The sequence below is a fragment of the Artemia franciscana genome, chromosome 20 (assembly GCF_032884065.1).
Source record: "Artemia franciscana chromosome 20, ASM3288406v1, whole genome shotgun sequence".
NCBI classification, from domain to species: Eukaryota; Metazoa; Arthropoda; class Branchiopoda; order Anostraca; family Artemiidae; genus Artemia; species Artemia franciscana.
The window spans coordinates 25,455,992-25,477,182 of NC_088882.1; the positions used below are offsets into that span (position 1 = coordinate 25,455,992).

Below are 21,191 nucleotides of genomic sequence, written 5' to 3' on the forward strand. Positions count from 1 at the left end.
AACTATTTGAAGCTTAACTACTTGCCGTCCCTTATCAAATCTCTTTATGCTTATTGCCTTAAAAAAAAAACGGAGAATTTTAGGGAACGACACTTTTTAAAATCTAGATCTTGACTAAATTTGGGGTTTTTGTTATTGCTATATTTATTTGCGATGGGTTTAATAATAGCCTTTATTAATTTTCAGGAACGCATGCTGATTTACTGGTTATTGTTTTTCATAAAATTATCACAACAGGCCATCAAAGGTTGCAGCCCCTGTTTGACTGCCTTCTCACAATTCTAGTCAATGGTAAGTTTAAATTTTTGAAGGATAATTGTTTTTAAACAAATGCGGGAGTTTACAGAAAAAAAACAATGTGATTCGGATCTACAATAGTTATGGTTTTTACCATATATGTTCTGCCCAAAAAGAGCACTCCTTAAGCTTGCATATTTCAACGGCATATCTAAAGATTTTTTTTTCAATTTTGTCTTCAAAATGTGAATCCATCCCTCGCTTGTTTTAAGTATGTTTAACGTCTTATCTTAAATAAACATTTATATCTTCTTGGTTGTATCGGCTTGATTATTTATCGTTGCTTTATTTAAATCCGCTTGATTGTCATTTGTGTTTTACTGAAAACGACTTTACTGAAAACAAGCTAGATTAACGAATTGAGGATCAAAGGAATAGCCTAGCTCTAACTTTCAGTGTTTGTAGGCAAGTGTTTGAGAAAATATCTTCAAACTTAATCTAACGATTTCCAGAAATCATTTGTAAAAGAAGGGTGTTCGTGTTCTGTGCCCAGAGTTACGTAAAGAGGATAAATTGGACGTGGTGCCATAAATGGTTCATTTTAAGATGCCACAAAGCTGCCATATAAGGCACCTCTTTTCCTTCAAGACTTTATTGACCCACTTATCGCATCTACATTTTGTTAATTTTAAACTTCTATTTGCTTAAACGTCAATTTGTTTTAATAATTTAATTTGAACGAAAAATAGCTTTAAGGTTTCTGATGATTTTAAACGAATTCACCAAAACACTTTAAATTCAAATTAAGCTCAAGAGCATTGCCACTTAACAAAATTAGACAAATAGTGCTTACTGCTAGTAATGTGTAAATTCAAATGCTTTTGTCAAAGTTAACCATCGAACTCCTTTTTTCTTTTAGAAACAAAGTTTTTTTGCTTCTACATATTTATTTATATATTTGGCGATTAGCTAGCTGTTCAAAATAGATGGCACTATATTTAAAAAAAAGACAGCAATGCTCTATGAGATAAACTGCGTTTTTCTATTTTTATTATAAATACATTTTCTTTTAGATATTTATTTATACATCCAGCGTTGTCAAATTTATGAAATAAGTACGATTCGTTCTACGGAATAGATATAGGGGAAAAGATTTTTTTCTATGTACTCTTGCACAAGGTATGGTAGTTCATTTATTAAATTCCTTTTGCTTAGATTTCTCTCCGGCTGAAATACAACTTTTCAACTGCCTAAGCGGACCTCTTAATTGCTCGTTTATTTGAAGCCAGGTAACTTGGCTACACTATCTAGCATTTCTGTGGCAATTCTTGAAAATATTTGGAAGGTGAGAGGGAGGTGTAAATGTATTTTACGGAATCGATGGTGGGGGGGGTGATTTTGATTTTTGATTTTTGCAATGAAAATACCAATACAGGGTATTGTTCAATGAAGATGCAACAAATTGGGTTTTCAAAATCTAGAAAACCGGGGGGGGGGGGGTTGGCCTTATTGCGCAACTGTTCCCTAGTCGTTTTAGATGTGGCTTCTTGTAATTGGTCATACTTTTATTGGTGTAAAACAGCTAAATAAAAAAAAGGCAGTAAATATTTAAACCGATTCAGTTGTTGGCTCGAAGCCTTGACACGTTTCAAATTCCTCTGGCATCAAGTCTTGAATATTTGACATGGAACCTGAACAGACGGCGTTATCTACAAATCTTCTGAGTGTAATATTGGTCACCAACCAGGCTACGTCACAGTCACATTGTAGCAAGTTACCTATAAATCAATTAATTTTTGTAAATGCTTCTTCTGGAAATTTTGTGAACTTTGGAAGGAAATGCATCACCAATGATGCCTACTTTCAGCAGGGCATTATCTTCATTGACTCGCTTTCATTTATTGATAATGACAGATGTATTTTTATAAATCAACTCAGTAGTGTTTTGGAACAGAAGCAAGGTATGTTTTAATCAATTACTTGGTTTCAAATACACTTTAAAATATAGTTCACTTTTAAAATCGTTCAGAGACTGGAGTGAGAAATTTTGTCGCAGATCAGAACGATTCTTTAGCTGAAATATGTTTTCTTGAAAAAATTGTAAGTTCTCAACAAACTTTTTTTAAAGTAAAGGGTATTCTGGTGCTCTGGGATAGACAAGATCTTAACTGACGAGTAGTTAGACTAACTACTACAGGAAAAGATTTTTTCTTTCAACAGGTTTACTTGTCAGTTTTTTCCCCAAATTTTCTCACTTTTCCTAGTCTTTCTTACCGGATTTTCTTGCTTTTACGAATTTTTTTTAGCGTTAGCATTGCTGGTTTACGAAAAGAGTCTTTTTTAAGGTAATCTAGACTGTATGAACTTTGCTCTCTTTCAAGAGGTGGCGTATAAAGGGGCCCTCTTTTAAGGTAAGCTAAACTGTAGGAACTTTGCTCTCTTTCAAGAGATCTTGTATGAACGTGCCCCTTTTTTAAGGTAAACTAAACTGTATGAAGTTCCTTCGCATTAGGAGGTGCTGTATGAAGGTGCTCTCTTTTAAGGTAAGCTGAACTGTATGAACTTCGCTCTTTTTAAGAGGTGCTGCATTAAGGTGCTATCTTTTCAGACGAGCTAAACTGTAGGAACTTTGTTTATTTATCTATAATTCTTATGATGTTCATGGTCATTTACGGTGGCAAATTCAGAACACAGAAAACATTTTTATAGATGCTTATACAGATGACCCGGCAATAATTGTTGGCTGGCTTTACCGTCAGAACTACCCCATAGCCAGCTAAAAATGATCACAAATCAAGAAAAATACTGTTTTGAGTGTGGTTTTAAAACACGCTGGTAATGATAAAATCCTGATGTTTTAATTTATAACTGCTATGTCCATCTATCCGTTCGAGAAGACCCCCCTACCCTTGTGTAAAAGGAGACACGCATGCAGGAATTTATTTGTAGACCTAATTACAAGCTGATCCAGCTTGAACCTGACTTTCCCCCTGTGTATGCGCCATTGTACTAGTCCCGTTTTGAACATAGGAAATGAGGGTAAAGTAAGTAATTAATTTACCTTCCAAATATAACTGAGCTCCTTCTGTCATAGCTCCCTCTAGCACTGGTCTGTATACTTCTTCTTTTAATTGTGTAATGCTGTTGTATGATGCTTCGACAAGAAATGGGACAACTCCTCCTAAATAAATTTAAAAAATAATATGCTTTCATAGTATATATATATATATATATATATATATATATATATATATATATATATATATATATATATATATATATATATATATATCCAAATTGGGCTAGATATCCTGCATATACCAGATTAAAACATTGAAAAAGGAGTATTCAGGATTTTTTTTTTTTGGGGGGGGGGTATTTTTATCGGAGAGACAGGGGGTACAAAAATAATTTTTTAAATTCATGTCAAAATTTATTTATGTGCATTTTAGACACGTTTTTACGAGTTGGAAAATTTTTTTGAGGGGGAAGGGTCAAACTCTGTTGTCCCTGGAGATAAAGATAACTTGTATTTTCTCTCTTTTTACCAATTACATTCTGTTGACTGTATAGAACTATCTCTCTGTTCCCCAACTGACATTGGTGTATTTCTTTGGAAAGAAATTGTATTTCCGGATGAAGACACGCCTCTATAGCTTTACGGTTGGGAAGACGCTATTTATTTATTTATTTTAATGTTCCTTGTTTTTTAAGAGAGACATCAAAGACGAATCGAAGTGTTCAAATATATAAAAAATTCGTTATTTTGAATTTTCTACTTCAAATTACCCAGTAGCTTTTGTTTTATATATATATATATATATATATATATATATATATATATATATATATATATATATATATATATATATATATATACATATATATATATATATATATATATATATATATATATATATATATATATATTTGCTGATTGCTTTATCAAGCAACAAGCTGTTCTTGTCGCGACTTTTCTATTTGTTTTCATGATCTGTTGGCTGTAATTTCTGTTGCTTTTATTTCTTGACGTATGAACCCAATCTGTGTCTACTAGGGCTTGTGACTGTATTTCTGAAATAAATTTAATTTTACTTCGAGTTAGCACTTATTAGTGTCCTGTGCAGAACAGAAAAATCGTTCTATTTGTTTCTACAAGTCTGAGTTCTGGTTCCAACAAGCCTACATTAATCGGTAAATGTTTAGTTTTGTCACAAGCTGTCTAAACCGGAAACTATGCTGCTTCGCAGCATAGTTTCCATACTAGAGTACTTAGAAATGCCAATTCTAGGAGTGCATCCATTTCTGATTGACCCTATTCCTCATGGGGCAAACTAAGAATGTGTAAAGTGGGCTTGCTTACAGGTAACATTACCTATAAAGCGAAGCGTATTGATCCATGAGCCCTGCGGGCATCGGGGCGAGGTCTGTATTCTATAAATTAAACCTATTTGACCTATTAAATTTATTTAATAAACCTCGTTTGAGGTTTTTTTTAAGTTTCATCACTCTTGTTTTGAATAAATATCAAACAGTTCGTGGTAACGAACTGTAGTAAGGAGCGATCCGGCTCAATAGTAACCAAAACTCTAAAAAATTGAATTTTGATATCAATAGCTACATCAAAAGCATCGCATTTTAATGCTGATTTTAAATATATAAGTTTCATCAAGTTTAGTCTTACCCATCAAAAGTTACGAGCCTGAGAAAATTTGCCTTATTTAGGAAAATAGGGGGAAACACCCCCTAAAAGTCGTAGGATCTTAACGAAAATGACACCATCAGTTTCAGCGTATCAGAGAACCCTACTGTAGAAGTTTCAAGCTCCTATCTACAAAAATGTGGAATTTTGTATTTTTTGCCAGAAGACAAATCACGGGTGCGTGTTTATTTTTTTTTTTTTTTTTTTTTTTTTTTTTTTTTTTTTTTTTTTCTTCTTTTCCCCAGGGGTCATCGTATCGACCAAGTGGTCCTAGAATGTCGCAAGAGGGCTCATCCTAACGCAAATGAAAAGTTCTAGTGCCCTTTTTAAGTGACCAAAAAAATTGGAGGGCACCTAGGCCCCCTCCCACGCTCATTTTTTCTCCAAAGTCAAGAGATCAAAATTTTATGGAGAAATGTGTCATGGGGGAACAGAAATTCAATGAAAAGGGCGCAGGATTTTCTAAAATTACTATAAAAAAAAACAATGAAAAAATAAACATGGAAATTTTTTTTTCAATTGAAAGTAAAGAGTAGCATTGAAACTTAAAACGAACAGAGATTATTACGCATGTGAGGGGTTCTAAAAATACTTTAGCATAAAGAGCGAGGTATTTAGGAGGAGATAAATACCTCGCTCTTTATGCTATATTATTTTTAGTAATTTCAACTATTCATTCTACGGCCTTTCTGATTCAGGGGTCATTCTTAAAGAATTGGGACAAAACTTGCGATTTAGTGTAAAGAACGAGGTATTAACGAGGGTACAAACCCTCTCATATACATAATAAAAATTAAAGAATATAAAAGTTTGTTACGTAAGATAATTCTTAAGTTACGTATATTTTTTACTAATAGAAAAATTCGTTAAAAATAAAAATTTATAGTTGCCTTTTTATGTAACCGAAAAATTGCATGGCAACTAGGCCTCCTTTCCCATCCCTTATTTCTCAAAATCGTCTGATCAAAACTAAGAGAAAGCCATTTAGCCAAAAAAGGAATTAATATGCAAATTTCATTTTAATAATTTATGTGTGGAGAGCCAAAATCAAACATGCATTAATTCAAAAACGTTCAGAAATTACATAAAAAAACTAGTTTTTTTAACTGAAAGTAAGGAGCGACATTAAAACTTAAAACGAACAGAAATTACTCCGTATATGAAATGAGTTGTCCCCTCTGCAATCCCTCGCTCTTTACGCTAAAGTTTGACTCTTTGCCACAATTCTGCTTTTTAATACAATTAAAAGCTTTAGCGTTAAGAGCGAGGGATTGCGGAGGGGACAACCCATTTCATATACGGAGTAATTTCTGTTCGTTTTAAGTTTTAATGTCGCTCCTTACTTTCAGTTAAAAAAAACTAGTTTTTTTTATGTAATTTTAGAATACAGACCTCGCCCTGCTGCCACCTGTAAGCAAGCCCACTTTAAACATTTTAGTCTAGTTGGAGAGGGGGATTTTAGAAAGCTAAATAATGGATGCGCTTCTCTAATAATGACAAAGAAACAATATGCGATCATCAGAATCTTGCTATATGCAGTCATACGCACTTTAGACAGCTTGTGACGAAACTAAACATTTACCCATCAATCTTCATTAGAATGAAAGCATATTATAAACAGTTTACAGCGGAATTCTGAAACTTGTTGCACTTTGAAGCTCAAAAAAAAAAAATATTAAATACAACAAGCAGTTAGGACAGTAGAATTAGACAATGGCCCATACTAAAGCCTCGTATTTTTGGCACGCCAAAGCTAACTAAGATTAAATACATCACGTTCCGTGGAAGATGTCTCAATAGAACAAGAGCTAAGAGCTCACATGGCACTTGTGACGAGGTCGGAAGGGCCATGAGCTCATATGGCATGAGCTCTAGCAAAATTCTAAGAACCAATAGATTGTTTTAAAAGGAAAATCAGAGGCTTAATGCCGGTCGGGATTTAAATAAGAGCTCTGAGACACGAGGGCCTTCTAAATTTCAAAATTCATTAAAATCCGATCACCCACTCGTAAGTTAAAAATACCTCATTTTTTGTAATTTTTCCTCTCCCTTCAACCCCCTTGATGGTCGAATAAAGGAAAACGACTTTGTCAAGTCAATTTGTGCAGGTCCCTGACACGCCTACCAATTTTCATCGTCCTAGCACGTCCAGAAGCACCAAACACGCCAAATCACTGGTCCCCCCTAACTCCCCCAAAGAGAGCAGATCCAGTCCTGTTACGTCAATCACGTATCTAAGATGTTTGCTTATTCTACCTACCAAGTTTCATTCCGATCTCTCCACTCTAAGCGTTTTCCGAGATTTCTGCTTTCCCCCTCGAACTCCCCCCAATGTCACCAGATCTGGTCGGGAGTTAAAATAACAGCTCTGAGATATGAGCTCCTTCTAAATATCAAATTTCATTAAGATCCGGTCACCCGTTCTTAAGTTAAAAATACCTCATTTTTTTAATTTTTCCGAATTTACACCTCCCCCCCAACTCCCCCAAAGAGTGCGGATCCGTTCCAATTATGTCAATCACGTATCTTGTTCTTATTCTTTTCATCAAGTTTCATTCCGATCTCTCCACTCTAAGCGTTTTCCAAGATTTCTGTTTTCCCCCCCTCCAACCCCATTTGTCCCCGGATCCGATTCAAAAGGAAAATTGACCATCCGAGACATGAGAAATATCAAGTTTCATTAAGATCCGATCACCCATTCATAAGATGAAGATTTTCATACCTCGATTTTCATGTTTTCCAAGATTTCCGGTTTCCCCCTCTAACTCCCCCCCCCAATGTCACCGGATCTGGTCAGGGTTTAAAATAAGAGCTCTGAAGCACAAGATCCTTCTAAATATCAAATGTCATTAAGATCTGATTACCCGTTCGTAAATTATAAATACCTCATTTTTTCTAATTTTTCCGAATTATCCTTCTCACTACTCTCCCAGATGGTCGAATTGGGAAACGACTATTTCTAATTTAACCTGGTCTGATTCCTGATACGCCTGCCAAATTTCATCGTCCTAGCTTATCTGGAAGTGCCTAAGCCAGCAAAACCGGGACCGATAGACCGACAGAATTTGCGATCGATGTAAGAGCCAAGTAAGAGTAAAAATAGACTAATCGTGGCAGTCAGTGTATAAACATCGAATCTCTCATTCTTTGTAGAATTAAATTGAAAAAAATAATTTTTCCATCTGAAAGTAAGGAGCAGCATTAAAACATAAAAAGAGCCGAAATTATTCCGTATTTGAAAAATTCTTTTCATTAAAATTCAAGGGCCCTTGTGTTTGAGGTATTTTTCTTAAAGGACTGTGACAAAAAGTCAAATTTTAACGTAAAGAATGAGGGGCGAGGAAGGGGCTGCCCCCTCATGTACAGAATTATATCTGTTCGTTTTAAGTTTTAATGTTGCTCCTTATTTTCAGTTAAGAAGCTTGTTTTCTTAATTTAATTTGTGACAGTTTTCGAAATTTTGCATGGAAATTCCCCTCCCTCCCGTGTAAAATTTCAACTTGAAAATTCCCCTGGAATATTTCATCCCCACGAAAATGCTCCCCTTGTCCATCCCTTCCCCGTAGAAAATTACCCTTGAAAATTTATGTTTATTTCTCAAGAATAGATATTGTACGTAGACAATTTGCATATCTTGAAGTCTTTTCTCTGGGGTTTCGTTTCATCCCTAGAGGTATTGTTAATTAAACTTTAAACTATGCTGAATCAAATGGCTATCTCAAAAAGTTTTTGTCAGATGTTTGTGGGGTAAAAAAGGGGCATGGAAGGGGTGCTAGTTACCCTCCAAACTTGTTGGTCATTTAAAAAGAGCGACAGAACTTTTGATTTCCGTCGGATGATCCATCTCTCGATTTTCTAAAACCATTGGTTCTATACGGTCACCCCTCAAAAAACACTAACAAAGAAAAACGCATCCGCTGATTTTCTACTGGTAAAAAAAGATAAAAAATTTCATTTTTCGTAGATGGGGACTTGAAACCACTATAGTATTTTTTTTTTTAATACGCTGATTCTAGTGGCGTAATTCTCATTAAGATTGCTTGATTTTCTGAAGGTGTTTTTCTCCCTCCCCTTTTCAAAAACCCTGCAAATTTTCTCAGGCTCATAGTTTATGACGGATAAAAATTAAACTTGAACAATTTTATACATATGGAATCAACATAAAAAACTAACTCTTTTCACGTATTAATTATTATAAAAATTTCCTGTTTTAGAGTTTTGGTTACTATTGGTCCGCTCATTAATTACCACGAACTGTTTGAAACCATCCAGAACCTTGTTGAAACCATCAATCAAATACATTTATGGAAAGCCTTAGAATTTAAAATAGACTTAGTCAGATTAACATCTCTGACGGCAAATGACGGAGCTTTTGCATTTGTTAAGTATTTTTTTCGTATTTGATAAAACTAAAACGATTAAAGACTGTAACAGTATTTGAGATTGGAATTCTGTCGTAGTTACTGGAAGGGAACCTATGGACAAGTTGCTTTAGAAACAATCTTCAGTTCAAAGCACACTTAACATAAACTTTTTGCTGCCTTTGAAAAAAATTTAAGGAGTCACCCCAACTGAAAAAAGTATATTTATTGCAATTTTTACCTTGTTGGGTTTTCACAGATGTAAATTCAAGAACTTGAGCAGAAAATAACATTTTTCTTCTTTTTTTTAAAAAAATTTGCAATTTAATATTCAGGGGAAAAAGCAAATAAAATAATATGTTGGTATTGCAATAATTTTTCATGTTTATATTTGTAAGTGGAGCCTCGTGTAATATTATAGTTGTTACTCTGATTATGCTTAACTCTCACTATTCCAGTCATGGTAGAAGTAACAAGTACCATTTAACAGGTGGTATGATAAAAGTAAAATACCTTGAAATGCTCCTTCAAGAGTAGGCAGCTCGTTGTTTCTAATCCTAAGCTGCCATCTAGGGCTGGGTACCGTCAGGGCTCCAAGCGGGAGTTGTTTAAGATCATTCCAACGTAAATCCAAGTATTCTAGTCCTTCCAGTAAATTAAATGCACCGGGTTCAATCGTTTCTATTTTATTCATATACAAGTATAATACATGTAGATTTTGAATTTGGCCTGCCGATGTGATTTTGGTTAGTCTGCAAGAAAAAACTGAGAATAAAAACAAAACAGATTGAAAGAGAGGCACATATTTGGCTACAAGTCTTGACCAATATCATCCCTACTATCGACAATAAGGCTCAACAACGAGGCTTTGGCCCTGTCCCCCTCTGTAGATTTTGAAAATACCTTTCTTTAATATTTTCATTGAAAATACCTTTTTTTGTAATTTCATTAAAAAAATTGCTCCCTAGAATTTTAAAAAGACAGTTTGTCTCCCACCCCCTACATTTACTTAATTGACGCCCCTATTACCAGGTATGACATGAGTAACCTCAAACCGGTAATATATGCCTAGAGTCATTACTCGTCTGACTCCTTAGCGTGGATGCTGAATTGTGTATCTTTGATTCAGTTTGCTATAAGTCTAGTGAGTTATCAAATAAAAAAACAAGTTTTTCCACTGAAAGTAAGGAGCAATGTTAAAACTTAAAACGAATAAAAACTATTCCGCATGTGAAGGCGGTTGCCCCCTCTTCAATACCTCGCTCTTCGCGCTAAAGTATTTTAGAACTTTTAAAAAAGCTTCTCACTAAAACTAAACGGCCCTTGTGTTTCAGGAGCTATTCTAAAAGAATTGGGAAAAAGCCTAACTTTAGCGTAAAGAGCGAGGTATTGAGGATGGGGCAATCCCTCCCCCTATATACAGAATAATTTCTGCTCTTTTTAAGTTTTAATATTGCTCCTTACTTTCAACTGAATAAAACTTGTCTTTTTTTCATATGATTTCTGATTGTTTTTCAAATAATGCCGAAAAATCCAAATTCCTTCTGACCACAGAAAATTTCTCAAAGAGAAGCTCATCCCCACGTAAAATACTCGCTCCTTTAAAATTTCCCCTGGACGATTTCATCCTCGCTGAAAATCCCCCAGGAAAATTCTTGGCGGCCGATTCCACCCGAAAAATTCTCCTTAGCATACTTTCATTTGAAGAAGACTTTCATTTTTTATTGTTTTTCAAACCATGTCGGAAATGCCACTCAGGAGCGTCAATTTCCTCACTTACATTTCGAAAAAAAAAACATTTTAAAGTTTCATTGAAAAAATCGAATAAAACATTAAGATTACCCCTATCCCAATTTTGAGAATACAATTTGCCCCCCCCCCTAGCATTTTCGTGAATTGGTACCCCTGTGCATACTCTTTCATAGAATCCTGTTTTTCTTCCATAGAACCAAGTCCGTATCCAGGGGGGCTAGGTGATTTGAACCTCCCCCCGAAATGAACCTCCGGAAACCCACCCCCAGTGGAAAGTTGCTCCCTCAGAAAATTCCCCTATTGAGAATTTATCCCGAGGAAAATCTCCCCCATGGAAAAACCAACCAGACATTTCCAACCTCGCTGAAAATGTCCCCAGTAACATCTCCATAAGTTAAATATAGTTGGCAATGAAATAGAAGACAAATGAAAACAATTTTAAGGGATTCTGCACAGTTCCCGCAGTGTAAAATTTTTCCTGGAAGGCTTAGCCTCGGAAACTTTTCTGCCCGCGAACAATATTCACCCTAGAACCCCCCCCCCCCCCTCTCCAAAAGAAAGAATAAATGTATGTATAATCCCTAATAATAAATGCTATACATAAAAAATGGGTAGATTCCTTAACTTATAGACCTTTCTTCAAGACTGTGTGTGGGGGGGTGGGGGGTGTTAATGCTATCCCCAGATTCATACCTATTGGAGATTTCAACAATATTGAACATAATGGTTATCTCAAAATTTTGAACGGACAACTCTGGGAAAAAGAGGGCGTTGAAACTGCCCTCCAATTTTCTTGGTCACTTCGAAAGGGTAGTAGAACTCTTTATTTACGACCAAATGAGTCCTCTATCACGGGCTCGATAAGATCAACCTTGTGGGAAAAAAACCTAAAAAAAAACAACAACAAATAAACACGGGTCCGTGATCTATCTTCTTGCAAAAGTGTAAAATTCCACATTTTTGTATATAGGAGCACGAAATCTATGGATTTAGGTTCTCTGACATGCTGAATTTGATGATATGATTTTAATTAGGTTCGCTTGACGTTTTTGGTATTTTTTTCCACTTTTTCAAAAATTCGGCGGATTTTCTCAAGCAAGAAAAGATCACAGTACCATGGCAACAATCAAATAATAGGTTATTCAATACTCTTAACACATAAATGAACATTTCAACAATATTTACAGTTTTCATCCCCTTCCCTCCAAATTGTTTAGATCCTGGGATATCTAAATTGTACATTGGATTGAAATAACGATGTTATTTTTTTCTAAGTTGAAATTAGTGTTACGTGGATACCCTTTCAAAGTGAAGTTATACTACATTCTGTAAATTCTTGGCTGTAACATACTTGCAATCAAAAGGTTACAAAATAAACAATCAATATTTACGCCTAAATCTAAAGACGGAATAGAATTATTTTTGGTCGACTATTGGTCAATATTCAGGTACATGCATCTGTGAACCTTATTTTCTTTGGGGGGGGGATTTGGTCAGATTCTTACAAAATAGCAAAAACAAATAGATTATATGAATACTTTAGGAAATTACGGTTAGACCCTAAGATTTTGAATTTAACCCTGGGTTGAAAACTCCCTCTCCCCCTGGGTACATGCCTGATTTGAAGTGTGAATTGTTTTTCGACCATTTTCCTGTCGTAACATCCTAAAATTATTTTCCTGTATGTATGTCCTACTTGGCTTTCTATTAAATTATTAACATTATATTGAAGCACGGCAATGTTTTCTCTGTTTTGGAGGGAATTCAAGTAGCAATATTCAGGGCATCGGTGTCTTTCCTTATGCCATTTAGCTAATATAAAAGTTTTCGATTGAGGGTAGTGGGTAGATAAACTGTTTCATAGGGAGGATTTTAATCGTTACGACTGTTCCTCGTAATAGCAGAGTTTTACAGGTTTGTAGTCCCGGTTTATTGTGACTTCTGCAATAACTTGTGCCGGATTGAAGTTTTTCATATAAATATTAAAAAACAGTTAGTCAATTAATTTTAAAAGAATCGCAGAAGATACGAAAAAAGATAAAATTAGAAAAAAAGATACAAAAAGAAAAAAAGAAACAGATACAAACGGCACAGTTAATTCTTCTTTAGATATGTGTAGGTAATCCTGTAGTTAGTCAAAAAGAGATGTTTTTTTTTGTCCTTTTACGTTATATCGCCCAACAGAAGTTTTGAATTCATGTCGAATTAAGCATAATTTTGCGGATGAAAATGCATATACTCACTTGTTTTCTCCCAAATTCAAAACAGTCAGTTCAGAAAATTGGTTGAACATTTCAAATTTAAAGTCTTGAATGTTATTGGCGCTAAGATCAATTCTCTGGGCCAGATTTTCAGAACCAGCAAATGCTGTTGGGTCAACCGAGTTGATGCTGTTATTGCGCATGAAAATCGTCTCAATGGCGTTTCCTCCAAGTAGTTGCCGTATCAAATGAGGCAGGTTTGATTCCTTTATCTCCAAAGCGTCTATTCGCCGTCGGCCGAGTTTCTAGTGGAAGTGATTATAAGAATAAATAAGTGGCTTTCATAATTATAATTATTGATATAGGCACTTTTAATTCCAAATCTAGAATTTGGCTGCAAAGGTCCATTGACTCCAGTTTCCCTTTCCCCTGAAAAAAAAACAAACTGGACGAAGAGCTGGAGGCAGAAGATGCTGACCTTAAAGGGAAGATTTGACTAAATTTACGTAAGGATGTGCTCAGATACTTAAAAACTGTTCTCTTTGGGACGAGTAGGGGGACTAACATACAATTTTGGGAAGAATACTAGCTTATTTTCACGTAGATTCTACTTACGCTTTTGCGAATATTTTGAGGAAAAAAAGTCTAAAGGTCGCAATAATCTCATTTAGCGAATTTGTAATTTTGGACGCTGCATAATTCTAGGTTTTCCGTAGTTCTTATCTCGTCTTTTTTTTTAGCACAAGATACTTTTTGTGGGGGGGGCTCCCTCCCTTGTAGATTAAAAGGATGTGCCGATCTAAATGAATTGTAACAGTTGTATAGATGCCATCCATACTATGAGTGAATAATTACGAGAATGGGTAACGGACGATCGCTGGCAGAAGTATATGTAAAAAAAAAAAAAAAAAAAAGAATCGCCGCCATCTAGTTTCTGTTATTCAAATTCATAGTCTATAGATATTTTTAATTCGCGTTTTTCGTCAGTATTTGAATTGCTCCTTTATCATCATCATTTAGTTACTAGCTACCATCAATGAATCTTTCAAAATTGGGAGCAGACCTTTAATTCTGCCTTATGACAGACTAAAATCATGACAAAAATAAAGCGTAAATAAAAAAAAAATGAGCGCGATTATTTAACTTCTGATTTTAAGTTGTTTGAAGCAGTTCGTGGTAACAATCTGTAAGTAAGGAGCGACCTGGCTTTATAATAACCGAAACTCTGAAAAACAGAATTTTGATACCAATAGCTATATCAAAAGAATCGAGCCTGAGAAAGTTTGCCTGATTTTCTTCCTAAAAGTCATAGTATCCTAATGAAAATCACACAATCAGATTCAGCGTATCAGAAAACTCAATTTTTGGATGTTTCAAGCTCCTATCTGCAAGAATGTGGAATTTTGTATTTTTCGCCTGAAGAAAGATCACGGATGCAATTTTTTTCTTTTTTTTTCTTCATGAATCACTGTATCGACCCAGTTTTCCTAGAATAACCTGTGAAGACTCATTCGAACAGAAATTAAAAGTTCTAGTTCCCTTTTTAAATGACCAAAAAGATTGCTGGGCAACTAGGCCCGCGTTGCCGCCTCTTTTTTCCCAAAAGCGTCAGATCAAAATTTTGAGATAACCATTTTGTTCATTATAGTTGAAAGGTTCAATAACTATGCCTTTCGATATAACGTGACCCCCCTCTGCCCCAGGGGAAAGGTCTTTAAGTTATAAATTTTGCCCGTTGTTTACGCATAACATTCGTTATTGGGAAATGTGTATACATTTTCGGGTGGGGTGTGTGAATTTTCTGCTGGAGGGTTTTCCTCGTGGGAATTTTCAGTGGGGAAGGAAGTTTCCTGGGGGTTAACTTGTGAGGGGAAATTATACACAGGGGAATTTGCCAGAGTTCCTGTACAAAATTCTTCTTATGTCTTGCTTTTTCTTATCTGTTTCAATTTTACGCCTGAGGTTGTTACGGGTAATTGTCCGGGATATATTTTCACCGGGATTTAATTGTTTAGAGAATATTTCCGTGGGGAGGGGATTTCACCATGGAGGCGGGTCCTAATTTCCTGACATTTTCTTAAAAACGATAAGAAATTAAATTTAAATGGTTTTATCACCTAGAAGTAAGGAGCAACATTGAAACTTAAAACAAACAGAAATCATTACATATATGAAGAACGTTGCCCCCTCCTCAACACTTTGCTCTTTATGCTAAAGTTTGAATTTTGTCCCAATTCTTTAAGAACGACTCCTGAAACACAAGGGTCGTTTAGTTAGAACAATAAGAAGCTTTTTTAAGTATTAAAAACTGCAGCGTAATGAGTAAGGTGTTGAGGAGGGGGCAATCTCCTTCATATACGTAATAATTTATGTTCTTTTTTAGTTTTAATGTTGCTTCTTATTTTTAGTTGAAAAAAAATCAGTTTTTTTTTATTTGATAGGGACTACGGTCGGAGTGATGCGTTTTTAGGCTAAAAGTTTGTTTGGCTACACCCAGTGACATCTGTGCGACTAGTAATAATATTCACACACTTTGCTTCAGCCAACGTTAACTGGAAGAAGACCTTGAAGTTTTTACCCAGAATGAAATATGATAGGGGGACTTGACAAAAACTTTGAAGCAAAAGTGAATTATCTATTTATGTATAGTTACTTTCTTTACTTATTCTTTCAACATTCTCATTTGCGTAATTATCCAGTTTTGTTTGTATTAAAATTTTGATCCCTTTTGCTCTTGCATGAAGCTCAGTTCCCGTTATAAGTTGATTTATTAAAAAAAAAGTCTTTATGAGAGAAGTACAGAGTGAATTTGAAACTTAAAACTAACAAAAATCATTGCTTCGCAGACTATCTAGCATATATTGATAAAATTGGCGTTTTACTGAAAACTCAAAACAAGATTAAAGTTTTGGTACAGCAAAAGCATACCGATTAAGGACACTTTTCAAAAAAAAACCATTTTAGGATTGTTGCTTATTTCGTTTAATTTTATTTTCGTTTAATTTGTTATCGCTTCTACACAATGAGCTCAGTCCAATGATTAGATCTCGTCCTGGTTCTTAAAAGGACATTTCAAGATTAGTTTGCATACAAGTCTGAAGTGAAGCCATCTTGATAGTATTAGGACTATAGACTAGCTTTAGAATTTGTATCATAACTTGAAATTTTCCGTTGTATAGAGAGAAATAACTGGAATTCTTGAGTTCATATTTTGGTTTATTTAACCTTTATTTCGAGTAATAGTGAAGCTCGTTTCTTACAATTTAAAATTATATATTACTCACTATTGAGCTTACAGGTGTTGAGACCAAGATGTTACCTCATAATTCTATCAGCTCAAAGAGGAAATCTGGGCTGTGTAGAGGACGTTATTTTTTTATGCTGTTCAATAACTGTGGTTATTAAAACAATATGTATTTTTATGCCTAAGTTTCAAGGTAATTTCAATTTTACATTGAAAGTTTCTGATATTACAGCTGATGTGAGACTATACAAGATTAGTTCGTAGATCAGTTTGTTGTTGCCAGGCTACGTGCACATTTTTGACTCCTAATGAATATTCTTGTTTTTTTTTATGCTGGCCTTTGGGTGTTTTCAGTAAAACGCTACTTTTCTACAATCATACACACATAGGGAATATCACCAGTTGGTTTATTTGCATTCGTTTTATCAATATATACTAGATAGACTGTCAAGCAACAATTTTTGTTCGTGTGCAGCTCCCTCCCACATACATTTTTATATTAGGCCCCTCATGTTGCAGCTCCCTTATAAAGCAATAATTTTTGCTCGTTTGCAGTTCCCCCAGAAACTTCTGTTCCTTTGGAAAACTCTTCCCATGGAAAATCCCTCCTCCTCTGTGCAAAAATGCCACCCTAGAAAAAAAGTCCGAATGTTTCTCAATAATAAATACTAGGCTGTATGGAAACTATGAGCAAATTGAGTAATCCTTTCTTTGAAGACTATGGAAACCAAAAGAAACAATGAATTGGCAAATTCGAATAACTTCATTAGATTTTTTCCAAAACACTTAAAGAAAATGTAGAAAAAAGGTAAAGTCATTTTTTTTTATCCAAAAATTATCAGAAAAAATCAAGCTCAAAATTGCTCAAATCTTGGAGGTTAATCGTAATTTTTTGGCGTAGTAGGAAAAAATTAATTGATTAAGAATTGCTGTAGTCAGTCTTAATTGCTGTAGTCAGTTCTGTACATAAGCATATAGAAGGCGCGAAACCATGATAAAAAAAAAAAATGACCGATAAGAACTTGAACGTTTGACGTCCTAATTCGAAGTCCAACGCTCTACCGACTGAAGCACGAGCTCTGTTATTCTAATTTGATTCATTGGTTTTTGTTGGACCCTAATTGTGTAACTTACAACCCTTCTCCCTGGGACTATGGAAGGTAATGTCATCACCAAAAGCATAGTTATTGGATCCATTAACTATGCTGAAAAAAACAGATATTTCAAAATTTCGATACCCTTTTAGGGGAAGGGGGCCTTTTGGGGAGGAGGAAAGCTGCCCTCCAGTCTTTTTGGTCGCTTTATAAAGGGCAGTAGTAATTCTAATTTCGCTTCGAATGAGCCATTGAAAATCGTTTTATGATGTTTTGGTAACCCGCTAGTCCTGGTAGGAGAAAAACAGAAAAAAGAGACACGTCAGTGCTAGCTACGCATAAAAGTGATTTTTCTTGTTGTTCAAAGTGGGGGACTTTAATTACCCTATACAAGGTTGTTGACCATACTGATTCCTATTTTGATCTGACGCCATTTTCTATGGGTTTCAGGCTCTTTTTCAAAATCACCATATTTTTTTTTTTTTTTTTTTTTTTTGCAATAAACTTTTACTTTTAATATTAATTGAAATAATAGTCACCATTCGTGAGTCAGTGCCAGAAGGCCATTTTTTCTCATTGGGAAGTTTTTTTTCAAAAATCTATTTTTCACTTTTGTTTACTATGGGCTGTGGTTTGCTGTTTACTAAGTTGCAGCTACTCCTGCAATCATGAAAGAAGGCACAAAACCATGATCGAAAAAAACACATGATACCTATATGCCCGATACGTATATGGGCGATGCCAATATACCCCATACCGATACGTGCGATACCGATACACCCGATACCACATATAGCCCTTTCCCTAGGGACCGTCGAGGGTCATATCTTCCACCAAAACCAATTATTGGACCTTTGAACTATTTTGAACAAAATGGCTATCTCAAAATTTTGATCGGATAGCTTTGGGGGGAAGGGGCCTTGTGGGTAGGGCAGTCACCTGCCTTCTTATCTTTTTGGTCACTTAAAAAAGGCACTGCAAAACTTAATTTCCGTTCGAATGAGCCAATAAACGTATCTGTGATGTTCCGGTCATCCCCTAGCCCTGATAGAAAAAAAAAGACACCAGAGCTACCTATGCAAAAAGTGATTTTCCTTTTTGTTTAAGGTGGAGGACTGTAATTAACCTACACAAGGTTTTTGACCATGGTGATTCCAGTGGTGCACTTTTTATTTCCATTCGACGCCATTTTCAAGGCATTTCAGGCTCTTATTCGAAATCGTGATAAATATGTTTTCGCAACAAATTTTTACTTTTAAGATTAACTGAAACAATATTTGTCATTCCTCATTCCTTAATCAGTGTCTAATGGCAATTTTAATCAGTGTCTTAATCAGTGTCTAATGGCAACGTGTTTCTCAACTTTTGGTTACTATGGGCTGTGGTTCGCTCTTTACTAGGCTGCAGCTACTTCTGCAACCATAGTACCAGGGAAAAGATCCGTTATGTTTTTTCTATATTGGTGACATACAGTGGTATATTGGATTTTTTTTTTCTTTCTTTTTTTTTTCTTTTTTTTTTTTTTTTTTTTTTAGTGGTCCAATAAAATGGAGACAGCATATCAATGAAAAAAGAAGCTAAGATTGACTGAAGGAATTGTTATTAACTATGAATCATTGTCTCTACGTTGTATCCGTTTTGCTGTATAAAAATAATAGGAAAACTTAGCAAATACTGAGTGAAGTATTTATTTTTCCTACGATTATTCTCTATTTGCGAGAGTTTTTTTCTTTTTAAAGTAAACAGCGTTAAAGTAAATAGCGTAATCTAGTTCATCTTGGCGAAGCAATGGGGGAAAGAAAAAAACTTTCATCGTTTGTATGTCTCATGGATTTTTGTGTAGGACCGGTTGACTGCAACTTCCCCTTGATGTAGATACTCACGTATTTCTGGTTGCACTTGATATCTGAATACTTTTTTTTGCCAAAAAAAAAGACAGTTTTTTTTGCCAAAAGTTCGAGCTAGATATATAATTTAAACACTAACCATTGTTATTTGCTTCAATTGTTTTGGAGCTAGAAGTCCATTGCATTCGATGAAAATTGCATCGTCGTCAAGTCCTTCATGGCAAATACAAGGGCTTAGTGGCGTTGCATTTTTTAAAAGGAAGGGCGGACATTCTAGGACACTTAAATCATCTTTTGTGTCATCTTCTCCTGGTTCATCTGCTTCTTCTTGCGTTAAGCAAAGCACACCCAGTACACAAAATAAAAGAATGGATATTTTGAACATGACCTAAAAAATAAAGAGAAGCGTAACCTGCTATGTTGACTACTGAAGTCTAAAGAACAGCGAAATATTTTTTTTCTACTGATTCAAAAGACAATAATTGCCATTATATAACCATCCCCTAACTATCTTTTTTTTCAAAACTCAATTTTTTCTTACTATGTTTTGATTTTGGGCGGCCAGGATTCGAAAGACAGTTGAACCTTGGAGAAAGGCTACATGGCCTTTGCTTATTGATAGTCATGATTGTCTTTTTTGCTTCTCTTGTAAATCAAGTTTTTTATTTAACTTGCTAAATCAGTTAAAACAATAAATAAGACCTGAGGAGCCGGCATAAGCTAAGCCTTTGAGGGGGGGGGGTAAGAAAAATAAAAGTAAAACATCCCGTGGAGATCGAAACAAGCTTGATTAACCGTCAAAAGAATTTGTCTGTCCAAAAAGCATCCCAAATCATCGTGGTATGCACATTCTGAGAATGATGCCAAAAAGGTGCTTGGAATTAAATCACTCATTGCATTTAACATATATCCAATTGAGAAATCGATTGCACAAATAACTTGTTACGATGTAGTGCCGCCTTACATCAGTTGGCCAGCATCCTAGAAACAATAATTGATTGAAGTTGCAGTAGTGTAAAACCATTTTTTGAACTTACAGCAATGTAAACTAATCAATTTTCAATGTGGAACTACGATACTAAGTAACCCACTATCAAACTTTTATATTAATGATCACGTGATGGGTACTCTGCGCCTGGCCGCTTGTATCCAAAGGCCCTTTTCACCGAGAAATAACAGCTGGCATGCGTTTCCAGGAATTTCCTTATCAACCGGAAATTGTAACAACACCATATATGTCGTAGGAATGATGGGATATGTGCACTTAAATCTACTCAACGACATAACATATCTACCAAACATCTCATCCCATTCAAATTTTAGTCGACAATCCTCTCCAACTTTAACTGCTACATTGTAGCATTGTAGACAGCACTGATGATGTCTTCATATCATCAGTGTCAACTCCTTCAAGTTGCAATAAGTGTAACGTCACTCATTTTCAAAAAATTAGGACGTTTTTCAAACTTAAAACAATGTAAACTAATCAAATGTCTATGTAGAACTGTGATACTAAGCAACTCACAATCAAACTTACACACCAATAATCATGTGATGGGTACCATGCGTCTGGCCACTTTTATCCAAAGGCCCTTTTCACTCAGAAATAACAGCTAGAAAACATTTCCAAGAATTTCCTTATTGCCCGGAAATTGTGATAACGCTATGTTTGTCGTAGGAACGGTGGGAGTACTGGCCCCTCGTATTCATGGCATTGCTTCATTGACAACATGAATGATTACGCAATATCATA

General features: G+C 35.2%; 2 protein-coding genes across 3 annotated transcripts in view; one reads left to right on the forward strand and one right to left on the reverse strand.

Annotated features, from left to right (window-relative positions):
• LOC136039954 (protein HID1-like) overlaps positions 1-21,191 on the forward strand; it is a 112,418-nt gene that overhangs the window by 43,797 nt on the left and 47,430 nt on the right. Inside the window, exon 10 of the mRNA XM_065723965.1 lies at positions 187-291. Within this exon, the coding sequence (XP_065580037.1) occupies positions 187-291 (105 nt within the window). The remainder of the gene's footprint in view (positions 1-186; positions 292-21,191) is intronic.
• The window catches only part of LOC136039955 (leucine-rich repeats and immunoglobulin-like domains protein sma-10), a 51,984-nt gene continuing 32,574 nt past the window's right edge, over positions 1,782-21,191 (reverse strand). Inside the window, exons 2-6 of one of the 2 annotated variants that reach the window (XM_065723966.1) lie at positions 19,578-19,826; positions 13,296-13,558; positions 9,814-10,052; positions 3,299-3,418; positions 1,782-2,015 (exon numbers count right to left, since the gene is read on the reverse strand). In XM_065723966.1, the coding sequence (XP_065580038.1) occupies positions 1,846-2,015; positions 3,299-3,418; positions 9,814-10,052; positions 13,296-13,558; positions 19,578-19,823 (1,038 nt within the window). In that variant the 5' untranslated portion in view covers positions 19,824-19,826 and the 3' untranslated portion in view covers positions 1,782-1,845. The remainder of the gene's footprint in view (positions 2,016-3,298; positions 3,419-9,813; positions 10,053-13,295; positions 13,559-19,577; positions 19,827-21,191) is intronic. The other variant, XM_065723967.1, reaches the window with a different exon arrangement.